At 34.9% G+C, this 14,514-nt stretch overlaps 1 protein-coding gene across 1 annotated transcript in view; it reads left to right on the top strand.

Moving 5' to 3' along the window:
• Window positions 1–14,514, top strand: part of mst1rb (macrophage stimulating 1 receptor b) — a 43,708-nt gene that overhangs the window by 8,964 nt on the left and 20,230 nt on the right. The window contains exons 5-11 of the mRNA XM_087274004.1: window positions 3,293–3,463; window positions 5,189–5,349; window positions 7,185–7,323; window positions 7,431–7,567; window positions 8,578–8,757; window positions 10,045–10,144; window positions 12,347–12,565. Coding sequence (XP_087130130.1) covers window positions 3,293–3,463; window positions 5,189–5,349; window positions 7,185–7,323; window positions 7,431–7,567; window positions 8,578–8,757; window positions 10,045–10,144; window positions 12,347–12,565 — 1,107 coding nt within the window. The remainder of the gene's footprint in view (window positions 1–3,292; window positions 3,464–5,188; window positions 5,350–7,184; window positions 7,324–7,430; window positions 7,568–8,577; window positions 8,758–10,044; window positions 10,145–12,346; window positions 12,566–14,514) is intronic.

Here is a 14,514-nt window from a genome sequence, read left to right on the forward strand (position 1 = left end):
TTAAAATATTGGATAGTTGTTTTTAACCCATCCCCTGCTCCTCTGACATGAAGCACACACAGTTTGCCAGATTGGTACAAATTTAAAATATTGGATAGTTGTTTTTTAACCCATCCCCTGCTCCTCTGACATGAAGCACATACAGGTTGCCAGATTGGTACAAATTTAAAATATTGGATAGTTGTTTTTTTTTTTTAACACATCCACTACTTCTCTGACATGACTCATACACAGGTTGCCAGATATTTTTATAGATTGTAAGCATGTTAGAGATGCACAATATATCGGCGGCCATATCGTTATTGGCTCGGCCAATAAATGCTATTTTTAAGGTTATCGTTATCTGTCCGATGTAAAAATTAGACCGATATCTTAAAGCCGATAAATTACATGATTGTAGAGAACTGCCAGCCTCACACTTGCGTGGGCACTTGAGTGTCATTGTGTATTTTGGTTTAAATCGCCTCAGGAAAAATAATACACGTGTAAACATAACAGCAGTGATGCACCAGACACTGAATGCAGCATAGGGGTTCTCAACGCTCCGCCACATTCTGTCTTTAGATTATGTACTGTGTCATAGTCATCTGTGCTCAATGCTCAGGTGTTGTATCAAAATCTGACTTTCTAATCTGACTCCGCTTCGTCACACAGCACCTTCAGTTAGTTTCAAACTTACAGTGGTTTATCATAAACCATTCATCGATAATTTTTCCCGCAATTGACAGCAAGAAGGAACATAGAAGTGCTGTCTGACTGACAAGCAGCAGTCACGTGTGTTCAAAAGAATAGAAAACGCCAAACAGGATGAATTTAAAGTAAAATGTACTATCTGTATTTAGCTTTTCACTTGTACGGTTGCTCTGAACTGTCAAAACACCTCTTAAAATGCCTTTTTAGACATTGTATAATTGTACATACAGTTAAATTCAGAATTTTTAGCCCCCTGAATTATTAGCCCCCCTGTTTATTTTTCCCCTAATTTCCGTTTACCGGAGAGAAGATTTGTTCAACACATTTCTAAGCATAATAGTTTTATCAACTCATTTCTAATAACTGATTTATTTTATATTTGCCATGATGACAGTACATAATATTTTACTAGATATTTTTCAAGACACTTCTATACAGCTTAAAGTGACATTTAAAGGCTTGACAAGGTTAATTAGGTTAACTAGGCAGGTTATAGTAATTAGGCAAGTTTAATTATGTAATTTTGTATAATGATGAAAAAATTTAAAACTGCATTTATTCTAGTAAAAATAAAACAAATAAGACTTTCTTCAGAAGAAAAATATATTATCAGACATACTGTGAAAATTTTCCGTTGCTCTGTTAAACATCAATTGGGAAATATTTAAAAAGAAAAAAATTCAATGGAGGGCTAGTAATTCTGAATTCAACTGTATGTACATTACTGTGACACATGTTATTTAACAACATGTGAGCTTGAGTTCTTAGTTCTTTTATTTTTATTTTACTTAAGACATATTTATTGATCTTGTTTGTTAATTAAGTGCCATTTTGTTATTTAACTTAATATTTTTATGCAACAGTCAAGTTGCATGTTAATTTGCTATGCGAAGAAAAGGAAATAATTTATTTTTGTCATGCTATAAAATCATGAATATAGGTCTATATAATCACCTTGCAATTTTTAAATTATAGCTTTAAGTCGGCTACTTCGTTCATAAGATTACTTCAAACTTTTATGAATTTTTAAAATTAAAATGAGTTGTTCAACGTATAAAAATATAACATTTTGAAATATTTATAATTATTGGCTATAGTATATCAGCTATCGCCCTCCAAATCTTAAGAGTTATCAGTTTGCGATATTGGCCAAAAAAATCTAGGCGGCTACGGTCATTCATAGGTTGCATTATTGGCCGTGCTCGCATATAATGAGACAGCCTTTATGATGAAATGACATATGCTGTTTTCCACCAAGGCAACCCAGGGTGTCTAAACATAATTGGGTAAACTGACAGAGGGTTGGTTATAGAGACCAAAACAAAGATAAACGTTCTGACATGGAATGCACATTTTCAAAGGTGAATATCTGACTTTAGCGTTGTTCTCCAGGTGAACAAGTTTGTTCACTTAACATGTTTCTTAATCTGCAAACATATTATGGTATTTTTTATGATATAGAAGAATTTTTAAAGGGACAGTTCACTCAAAAATTAAAATTCTGTCACCATGTATTCACTGTTTACTTGTTCCAAACCTGTTCCATAGTACTTTTTGTTCTACTGTGGAAGTCAATGGTTGCAGGTTTGTAGATTTCTTCAACATATCTTCTTTTGTGTTTAACAGAAATAAAAAAAAAAAACTCAAAGGGCTGAAACCACACAAGGATGGAAAAATGCATTTATAAGTAAAAAAGTAAATGATCATTTTTGGCTAAACTATTTCTTTAAAGTGCACAGTTAAACTATTTTAAAGGCTGCTAGTCTTTTTTTAAATCTCCTGCAATGGTCATCTACATATTGCCAGGGAAGCACAACTTTTTGATCTCTAGTAATCATCTTCCAAAGGGGGCAATCTTGCTTATTTTTATCCAATGGCAGTCTTGTTTTTATAGTCATCCAAGTTCAACAAAATATTTTCTACTAATAATTTTCTACAAATTTACACCGCAGCATCAGAATTTACTCACTCTGTCTGAAATGTCCATTCATGGATCTGGTCTCCTCTCCTCTCATCTTTCTGACAGTCTACTCTGATTGGTCAAATGGCCCTGATTGTTTATGAAGCATGTCAAAAACCCAACTCTCATTACCATTTCTGAATTTCAACTCTTTTTCAACATGTTTAAACAGTGATACAATGGTATTGATGGCTTTGATTTTGCTACTGAAATTTAAGTTTTTTCAACATTTGATTTTGCAGCACAGAATAGGTTTAAAATATGAACTTTTTTAGGCCTCAGCTACCAGCGCTGTATTTAGAGTCAAAGTAAACATTGTTCACAGGCTCCATTGAAAACAGTTGACTTTGTGGGTTTGTGCAAGAACATAAGACTGGAATTACTGATGGCTCATTTCAAGCAGTTTGCGACCTCTGATAAATCAGAGACTAAGCCGAAGAAAAACGAATGTATAATCTTTAAAACTTCACACTCATAAACAGCAACATTATACACAAAGGTAATATTTGAACAAGATTTATGGGGTCACTTAAAGTAATGAACCAGATGCAGTATTTGAGTATGATGTGCATTAATATTTCTATTTTGACAGTCAAGATTTCAGAAAAGTTTATAAAAGCTTTTATTTATATCTGGCAGATGATTCGGGTTCCTCAGAGGGGTCCAGGATGTCGGCACTTCCTAACATGTGCCATGTGCTTGACTGCACCCAAGTTTATGGGATGTGGCTGGTGCTCGGGTCAGTGCACATGGGCTTCTGAGTGCAGGGCACACTGGGTAAATGAATCGTGTCCACCTGTCATCACAGAGGTGAGATATTTAACTCAAGCGTAATTCAGCTGCAATCATAATTTGTTGATAGATGTGTCCCAAATCGTATGCTAATGCACTATTCAATGCCATTTTGTGGTATAAATAGTGCAAGTAGTTCATTCACACAGACATATGTCTTTTATTATGAAAAGAATAAGTGCACTTTAAATACCCGGATGGTGCACTTGCTCTACTTATTCAAGGGGTGGAGCTATCTGGCACTGATGTTGGATGACTTGATTTATTTTGTAATGCAAAAGAAACGGCAGGCACTTTTATTCCAGGGGTTTCAGTATAGCATAATCGCTACTATGTCATTGGGTAGGCGTGGCCTATGTGTGAATTTGCATAAGTCAAGGATCCATACGCAGTTTGTGAAAACTGCCGTTTGCTTTATATACCTGTACGTGATCACACAGGTTTCATGTCCAATGCCTTTGATGTGCAGTACTTTTAAATACCTGTCCTGATCGCAAGTGTTTCATGTGAAGTCAGTGTAATTTAAATTCAACAAAGTAACTTAAGATAGCCCCACAGTCCAAAGACATGCGGTACAGGTGAATTTATTAAGCTAAATTAGGATTGTGTGGGTGTTTCCTAGTTTTGGGTTGCAGTTGGAAAGGCAAGGCATCCGCTGCGAAAAACATGTGCTGGATAAGTTGGCGGTTCATTCCACTGTGGTGATCCCTAATTAATAACAGGGACTAAGCTACTAATGAATGAATGAACTTATGATAGCTGTGAGATTACACTGTTATAATACTGTTATAACAGATGCCTGTCCTAATCCCAGGTGTTTCGTATATGATCACTTGCTTGTATATTATTTAACATCAAATACCTGTTCTGATCCCTGGTGTTTCATGTATGATAATTAATAAAAAAACATTATATATATTTTTTTTTTATGGTAATCAGGTATGATTACCAATTACAAAAACACGGTTAATCAATGCGTAATGTACCATAGCCATTATTATGATTCTGTGGTTTACTATGTAAGTCAAAAAGCCGCAGAATTTTATTGTTGTCCATGTTGAATTTTCAGTAAAACAAAGTAACATGGCTACAAATGCAGTTTTCCACTTCTTGTGGTTGGTTGTTTTTGCTAATGAAGCCATAAAAACACAACATTCTAAAAACAAAAATAACCTGTATGATTGTTTTTTCCTTTGTTATCCTTTGCGGGGGTCGGTTCTTCATCCATCGGAGCTAACGTGATCCTATTTTTAGATGCATATGCTTGATTGTGACCTTTTAATAATACTGTTGTTTTTTTTAAGGAAGCATATTCCCAACACCAATTGCTTCTTACCCGTTTTATGTTGTGGTTATCAACTCCCTGAAATGTAGGTATAGCCCAAAAGCACTGTTCTCCTACGAGAGTAATTATGCCACCTCCCGATTGTGAATGTGGTTATACTAAGGCAGGTATTATTTGGTAGTTGGACATTTTTCTCACTATTTTGGTCAAACATCATCTGGGAAACTCAGAATTTCCGGTTGGTAAAAAAAAAAAAGTTAGTATTACATTTGGGGCGACACTATCATGTACTATGCTGTTGAGTGTATAAGTTCATTAGTACATAGTGCATACTTGCTTAGTGTATAGTGTGCCATTTAGGATGCTGTGAATGTCTATGTATAAACAGCTCATTTGAAACGAGGTTTACAAACTGAGACTGTGAGTATATGAAGCATGTCTTGAAATGTTCTGTGTAGTTTTTCCCCAAGACAGCTCCCCCTGATGGTCAGAGTGAGTTGACTCTGTGTGGATGGGAGTTTCAGTCACCTCTTCGACCCGCCATCTCCACCAGAACTCACGAGGTGAAGCTGGGTGAAACCGCCTGTGTGGTCCAGCCACACAAAAGCAACTGCACACAGTAAGTGCTAATCAATTCATATTCTCACTGACACCAAATGATTCTACACTGTTAAAATATTCATAAATTTGCAGTTTTCTGTTTTTTTGTGATAAATGTTTTAATTTTGTATTTGTTTTCCGGTTTATGAGACCTTGATCTTTCTTCCAACAACTTTTAACCTTGAAAAGTTTGTGAACATTAAAATTAGTTGAAAATGATATCTTGTCTGGGTTGGTGTTCATTACACTACAAAAACCTTGTAATAAGCTGCCAGCACATTTTCTGTTTTTTACAGACTTATATCTCTCAATATTATTTCTTATACATTATATTATTTCAAACTGCTAAAATGTGGATAAAAGTCACATTATTAGTTGAATTTTCAATATCAAAAATGGACAGAGAGAGATTAACATCACAACCGTAAATAAACGGAAAACACTTGTGAATCACAAAATGTGGAAACTGTTAATTAACAGATATTTTTTGGTGTAGAAGTAGATTTGTCACTTACATACTATTCAAAAGTCTGGAGTGAGTATTTATAGACAAAAATTAATATTCAGCTTATTTCTATATTTTATTCAGCACAGATGCATTAAACTGATCAAAAGCGACAATACATTCTGTAATTAAAGCCTTTCTATTCACCAAAGCATCCAGGAAATCAATCATGGTTGTTGCAAAAGGTTTTTTTTAGTAAATATTAGTAAATTAAAATGATTAGAATGATTCTTTAAAGACATAAATAATAATCAAACTTAATATTATTTTAAATGGTAATAATATTTCACACACAAAGATTTTAAAATTGAGAAGCATTTATTTCACACACACACACGCACGCACGCACGCACGCACGCACGCACACACACACACACACACACACACACACATAATATGTACATAATATTTTACTAGACTTTTATATATACTAGTATTGAGCTTAAAGTGACATTAAAGGCTTAACTAGGTTAATTAGGCAAGTTAGGGTAATTCGGCAAGTCATTGTTTAACAGTGGTTTGTTCTATAGACAATTGAAAACAAATATTGCGAAAGAGGGCTAATAATATTGAACTTAAAATGGTTTTAAAAAATGTAAACTGCTTTTATTCTAGCTGAAATAAAACAAATCAGACTTTCTCAAGAAGAAAAAAATATTATAGGAAATACTGTGAAAAATTCCTTGCTCCGTAAACATTATTTGGGAAATATTTATAAAAGATTCCCAGGAGGGCTAATAATTCTGACTTCAACTGTATATTGTTTATGTGGAATGTCTTGATAAATAGGACAATAAATTAGGGATTTAAAGTTAGAATTAAATCTCAAAATAAAGGTTTTAGAATTTAAAAATCTACAACAATCAATTTAAAAAATGTATATGAGCTAAATATGCTAAATCAGTCAAGTTTGGAATGGCTCTGATTTTGTTAAACATCGTTTAAGAAATATTTATAAAAGAAAAAAAATCACAGGAGGGCTAATAATTCTGACTTCAACTATACATGTGTGTGTCATTAAAAATAAGACTGTTTCATTCTCATGCCCTGTCTTTTATTTTTTAAAACAATATATATTTTTTCCTCATACACATACAATTCATCTGCTTATCTCTCACTTTGAGTGAACAATTTATCCTAAATTAAATCAATTAACTTTTTCTGTCAAAATACACAACTACATTGAAATGTATATATGTGTAAATGTATCTTGTATTCATGTGGAAAGTGGATGCATGGCAGGCTTCTATCAAGATTTTGGGTTAAATCATTTAACTGTATATATCATCTATTGGTACAGTTAGTTGTACAAAGAAAAGGTTTATGTAATTGCTCATTTTTCTGTCTAGCTTGTTGTGTAAGATCCGCTCTGGAACAACAGAGACACTTTTTAAGCCACTGAACGTCACAGCTAAAGTGCATGAGGGTCAGGTGGAGGGCCACTACTCTATTGACGGAAGTGCTGAGATGCCTGGATTCACCTTTGTGGTAATTACTTGTTACACAAGCAAAACATACATTTCCAGTGTTTAAAATCCTGATCTAGTCATGAGCAATTGTGCTGAGGGTAGATGAAGTTTGCTTCGTTATTTTAGGTTCCAAACATCACTGAGGTTCAGCCAGACTATGGGCCAGTGGACGGAGGGACTCTTATCACCATCACAGGGCCTTATCTGGATTCTGGGAAGAACAGGAAAGTCACTCTTGATGGAGAATCATGTCCAGTTCAAAGGTGCGTGTCCTGGTTTGTGTGGCTTACAAGGACACACAATTGTATAATGACATGGGTTACATACAATGTTAAGATGGTTTATAGGGACATACACTGTGTCCTCATAATTCAAAATGCTTAAAATCTTACTTAATGGGGTCTTGTAAAGTTTAAAATCTCTGAGGATTGGGTTTAGGGGTAAGCGTTATTATTACAAGTGATGTAGCTCTCGAAGATCACTGGAGAACACTTCCTTTCAGTCTAATGAACTACCTATCCCATCATGCACCATAGTCGCACACCAGTTTCAGATCACCTCTTGATTACATACAGCTGAAGCTCGTCATGACTGATTCCTTGGACTATATACAATTCACCCACACACACATCCATGACTAAGTCTTGTTTTCCTAGTGTACGTTACAAACTCTTTTACTCAGTTGCCTTGCCATTTTTTGATCTCTTGCTTATTTATGCTGTTTTGCCGCTTGCCCTGACCTCTTCGCCTGTAACTACGATTACTCTTTTAGATTTCTCCTCATAAACCACCAATACAAGTGTGTGTATTTGTTTGTGTCAGTGTGTTTAAATTAGTGGATTGTGATGGTAATGCAAAGGGTCTGTTAGTGTAGAAGCACTGAAAAGAAACATTAAATACCAACAAAGATGAAAAGTTTGAAAACGCACCATGATACATTTTGTTTCATTCTTTGTTCAATACAATCATAAAAACAGTTTTTTTACTCCTTTGTTACACCATAAATATCCATTACTGTCATTTTTTATCCATTTTCCAGGCAGAACAAAAAAATAGATTTCTTAAAGAAAAGCTAATTGTACATGTACATGAGTAAAGGGCATTTTAACGATTTAGCTAAATGTATGGAAAGTTTCAATGCATCACTGTTTCTAACTCTTTTCTTATGTGTTTCTTACAATACATATTTGCATTGATTTGAAAAAGGCTGGACATTTCATTGCAATCACATAGGTTTGTTCATGTTCTGAAATGAATGTTGTTTATACTGCAGTGTATCTGTGGCCAGAGGAAACCTGTCCTCCATCGTGTGTCTCTCTCAGCCCGTGACAGAGGTGAAAGACGTGGTGCTGCGTGTCTACATCGATAAGTCCCGTGTCATGACCACTAAAGTCTTCCGCTACAAAAAGACTCCAGAAATTCTTGCAGTGCTGCCCGACTGCAGCTTTGACAGGTACTGTTCATTATTTAAAAGTAGAGTTCACCCAAAGATGAAAATGTAAACACTATTTACTCGCATTCAAGTGCTTCCAAATCTGAGTTTCTTTCTCCTGTTGAACACACAAGAAGATATTTTAAAGAAAGCTGAAACCAGATAACTGTTGACATCCATATTAGGAAAAACAAATACTATGGAGTACATAGCTATGTTTGCATTCAAAGATGTGAATTAGACTTATGCGCAAAAACTCGAATATTGCATAAAACATTTGTGAATAAGGCACCGATTCTATCCAATGATTTAATTCACATTCACCTTTATTTATATAGTGCTTTTACAATGTAGATTGTGTCAAAGCAGCTACACATAGAAGATCATAGTAAATTGAAACAGTGTCAGTTTAGTTTTCAGTGTCTAAGTTCAGTTTAGCTCAGTTCAGTGTGGTTTAATAATCACTGCTGAGAGTCCAAACTCTGTTTCTGTGTGGAGTTTGCATGTTCTCCCTGCGTTCACGTAGGTTTACTCCGGGTGCTCTGGTTTTCCCTACAGTCCAAAGACATGTAGTACAGGTAAATTGGGTAGGCTTAATTGTCTGTTGCGTATGTTTGTGTGTATGAGTGTGTATGTGTTTCCCAGTGATGGGTTGCAGCTGAAGGGGCATCCGCTGCATAAAACATATGCTTGATAAGTTGGCGGTTCATTCCACTGTGGCGATCCCAGATTATTAAAGAAACTAAGCCGAAAAGAAAATGAATGAATGAATGAATATCATCGTTGATCAAATTACAAAATAAAAAAAAGACCATCTGGGCGAAGTGTTTCTAATGCAGTGTCTATGAGCAGGACAGTAAATTTGATGTTATTCTCTCTTCTGCCTGCTATTGTCAGTCTCACACTATTTTTTTTCCTTTTTCTAAAAGTCTTGATAACACCATGGTGAAGTTTTTTTCATTATTTTTTGAGCAAACAGTATTGTAAAAAATAATTGTTGTACTCTCTTCTTAAGTTTACACAACTATGCCGACTTCTGAGAAACCCTGAAATGTGAAAAGGCTCTATCAAGCATTTGTTTACGCGATATTTCAAAATGAGCATAATAATAGGTGAATGGAAACATAGCTGGTTACTGGTATTTTTCAAAATATTAGTCAAAATAACAGTAGAAAAAAAAACTCTAAGTGGTTTGGAACAAGTGAGGGGTGAGTAAATTATGACAGCTTTGGGTGAACTAACTCGTTAATAAATCAATGTTTTAGAAATGGCATGCAATATCTAACGTTTAATGTGATCAAATTGCAGTGGGTCACGGATCATAATTGAAGGCCGGAATCTGGACTCCGTCTACAGAACTGTGGTCTACTTTAAGCCAAAAGAAAGCCACCTCAAACCGGTTTCCACTGTATGAGCTTTAAACTTTCACTTCTGAGATACAGTTGATGTCACTATTACTAGCTCTCCTGTGAATAATTTTTCTTTTTCAAGTATTTCCCACATGATGTTTAACAGAGCACTGATTTTTTTCACAGTATTTCCTATAATATTTTTTTCTACTGGAGAAAGACTTAATTGTTTTATTTCAGCTAAAATAAAAGCAGTTTTAAATTTTTTGTTCAATATTATTAGCCCCCTGATTATTAGCCAAACCATCATTATACAATGACTTGCCTAATTACCCTAACTTCCCTAATTAACCTAGTAAAGCCTTTAAATGTCACCTTAAGTTAAATACTAGTGTCTTGAAAAATATCAAGTAAAATATTATGTACTGTCATCTTGCCAAAGATAAAATAAATTAGTTATTAGAAATTAGTTATCAAAGCTATTAAGCCGCCTTTCCACTGCACACGACAAAGGACAAGTGGCAGACTTGAAGTCATTAATTTCCAATGGAGAGTAGTCTAGGAGCTGCATGGAGTTTCGAACTTCTCCGTATGCAGAAAATTTGCATCTGATTTGAGCTGCGGATACGTTGAAATATTTGAACTCCTGCGACTAGACCGTATGCGACCGGCTGACTGGATGTGATGTATTCCAGTGTTGTCCAGGCAGGTCCGTGTGCGCGAGATGAGAGTTTTTTTGTTATTTTTTGAATCATAAAAAAGTCTGTATTAAAAAAACAAAAAAACAAAAAACATTTCTATTCATAAATGTGTAATAAAAAATATTTTTTTATGTTGTCTCCACATTCCCTCCCAAATTTTTAGCAGTCTATGAGTTTCTAGTATTCATTCATTCAAAAATGGTGAACGCACAGAGAATAAAGGCTCTTGCTTTTGCACTTATTTATTTCAGACAATGCAAGAACCAGAGGTGGCTAGAGTATCCAAAACTTATACTCCAGTAAAAGTACAAGTACTTGCGGAAATTTATATACATATAAATATATATATCAAAATATATAATTTTAAATAAATATATATATAAAAATATATATATCAAAAGTTATTAAATATCAAAGTTATTCGACCTCCTGTAATTTTATTTCTTTTTCAAATACTTCCCAAGTTGTTTAACAAAGGAAGAAATTGTTCACAGTGTTTCCTATGATATTTTTTCTTCTCGGTAAAGTCTTACTTATAATACCGACTAATATATATAAACACCATTTATATATATATAAAAAATGTTTAAATGTTTTATTTTTAATGGTTAACAGTGTGAATGACTTGTATGTGCATGGCTAATCAGTTATCCCAATTTACAGCAGTGTTTTTTTAGTTATCCCATATTTATCATTAATATGAATCAAAATCTGATCATTTTGACACTTACCATTTGGTGATTTTTCAGATTGGAGCTGTAGTTCATGTATATGCTGTGATGTCAGTTCAATGTTGACATCTTGGAGTGAAAACATAGACTGAACTTGAGGCCGCGATGAGCTGCTCTGTGAAGCTCACTGCACATACAGCGTGACCGTCCTCTCGGAACCGTAGATGGCCATGGCGTGACTTTAGTTTAAACTCGCATGTTTTCCTCGACTTCAGTCATCACTCCAATACTGGCGCGCCCTAATCAAAAGTGGGAGACGCATCTCTAAAGCAACCTCTCGCGACACAACCTCTCCAATGTGACACCTCATGATATTACAAATAAGTCTTGTAAATCATATTCATTATCATTTGACAGTACCGGTGGAACGCCACCAAATGTAGCAAAGTAAGAGTAATGGTTTTTCTCTTATAATTTACTTGAGTAAAAATACACATTTTTAAATGTACCCAAAAAGTACACATTACCCAACAATTTTACTCGAGTAATTGTAACAAAGTAAATGTAATTCGTTACTACTCACTTACAGAACAGCTTCTCTCCCATGGTGCGTGACAAAACGGAAAGTTCCTTGCGACTGCCACAAGGGGGCGTATTCCAACAGTCGAGTCAAATGTCACATGCAGTTGAAAGGCAGCTTTACTTTATGCTTAGAAATGTGTTGAAAAAAATCTTCTTTCAGTTAAACAGAAAATGGGGACTAAAATATACAGGGGGGGAGGGGGGGGGGTAATAATTCAGAAGGGCTTATGATTCTGACTTCAATTGATTCAAATCTATATTTTTGATATTTTCTTTTGCATTCATTTCATACTGTGGTTTTCTGAAGGAGTGCAGAGGTAAAGCCAAGCCCACCCGTATGGAGTGCATCACCCCTGTCTTCCCTCGAGATGAGACAGAAGAGGGCGAGCTTTCGTTTGACATGGACGGAGTGCTTGGTCTCTGGAAACATGACTTCTCCTATCACCCCTATGGCAGACCCATCCCATTCGAGACTGAAGGGCACATACTGAGACTCTACCCAGGCTTTGATGAAGTGTCCTTACATGTATGTACATACTTTCAGTTACAGTCATTATTGCATTGATACATTTAGGTGTCATATTGTGCTTTATTAGGCGGCACAGTGGTTCAGTGGTTAACACTGTAGGCTTACAGAAAGAAGGTCGCTGGGTAAAGTCCCAGCTGGGCCATTTCTGTGTGGAGTTTGCATGTTCTCCTCGTGTTCGCATGGATTTTCTATGGGTGCCCAGGTTTCCCACAGAGTCCAAAAACATGCGCTTTAGGTGAACTGGGTAAAACAAACCTGGCCGTAGTGTATGAGAGTTTGTGTGAATTTGAGAGTTCATGGGTGTTTCCTAGTACTGGGTCGAAGCCAGAAGGGCATCCGCTGCGTAAAACATTGATTGTGCTTTATGAGGGTTTACAAGGTTTAAAGTTGTTTGGTTTGTTGTTTTTAGAGTATCTGAGGCACATGCTTTAAGGGCACCACACTGTTTTAAAACAGCGGTGGAGAGCAAAAGTGTATTTGCCTTTAAAGACAAATGTACATAACTGTCTGTTTTTGCTTCCACCCAAAAAGGGGGATTAACAGCATAGTTTACTAAATGATTTGTGAGGTATTTTATGTTAAAACTTCACACATCTTATAAAAACTGCATAATATGACACCTATAATAGTAATACACAGTTGAAGTCAGAATTATTAGCCCTCCTGAATTTTTGCCCCTGTATAGTTCTGCTTAATAAAAAGAAGTTTTTTTTAAAAAGTTTTAATAACTCATTTCTAATATCTGATTTCTTTTATTTTTGCTATGATCACAGTATATAATATTATACTAGATATTTTTCAAGATACTAGTAATCAGCCTAAAGTGTCTTTTAAAGGCTTAACTAGGTTAATTAGGGTAATTAATTAGGCAAATCATTGTATGTGTGTGGGTTGTTCCACAATCAGAAAAAATATATTGCTTAAAGGGGCTAATAATATTGACTTTTTTAATATTGACACTTGAAATGATTTTATGGTCAATATATAAAATGTAAAGCTGCTTTTATTCTACCCAAAATAATTCAATTAAATTCAATTCAATTTATTTATAAAGCACTTTAAAACAACACAGTTGACCAAAGTGCTGACAACAAAGAGTAAAACAAACTTTAAAATACAAATAAATAAACATAAAATGTCAACATCTCAAGCTGTGCTAAAAGCCAAATTGAACAGGTGGGTTTTAAGAAGGGATTTAAAAACAGTGATGGAAGAGGCTTGTCTAATGTACAACGGTAGCTCATTCCATAATTTTGGTGCAGCCACAGTAAAAGCCCGATCCCCTCTGAGCTTTCGACTGGTCCTGGGCACACCCAGGAGGAGCTGGTCGGCTGACCTGAGCGAACGATAAGGTGTGCAGGGACAGAGAAGCTCAGAGAGGTAAAGGGGTGCAGCACCATTTAGACACTTAAAAACAAATAAAAGTACCTTAAAATGGATCCTGAAGTGCACGGGCAGCCAGTGAAGTGAAGATAAAATCGGGGTGATGTGCTCGTATTTGCGTGTGCCAGTTATCAAATAAGACTTTCTCCTGAAGAAAAAATATTATCAGACATACTGTGAAAAAAATCTTGTTCTGTTAAACATCATTTGGGAAATATTAAAAAAAAAATACAGGAGGGCAAATTTCGACTTTAACTGTATGTATTTTATGTTGAATGTCTCAATTATCAAGTGGAATAGAAAATTAGGGATTTAAAATAGAATTAAACCTCATAATAAAGGATTTATAATAAAAAATCAACCACAATCTATTAAAAAATCAAATATATGCTAAATCAGTCAAGTTTGAAATAGTTTTGGTTTTTGAAATAAGTCTTTAATATTTTTTCTGCTCATATAATCATATGTATGATGATATTAAATAGTCTTTGATTCAAAATAAACAGAATGTAGCAATTCAGAATTAAGGAGCGGGGGAAATATGTATTGAACATGTCATGTTT

This window comes from Danio rerio, chromosome 11 (assembly GCF_052040795.2).
Source record: "Danio rerio strain M-AB ecotype USA chromosome 11, GRCz13ab, whole genome shotgun sequence".
Classification (NCBI taxonomy): Eukaryota; Metazoa; Chordata; class Actinopteri; order Cypriniformes; family Danionidae; genus Danio; species Danio rerio.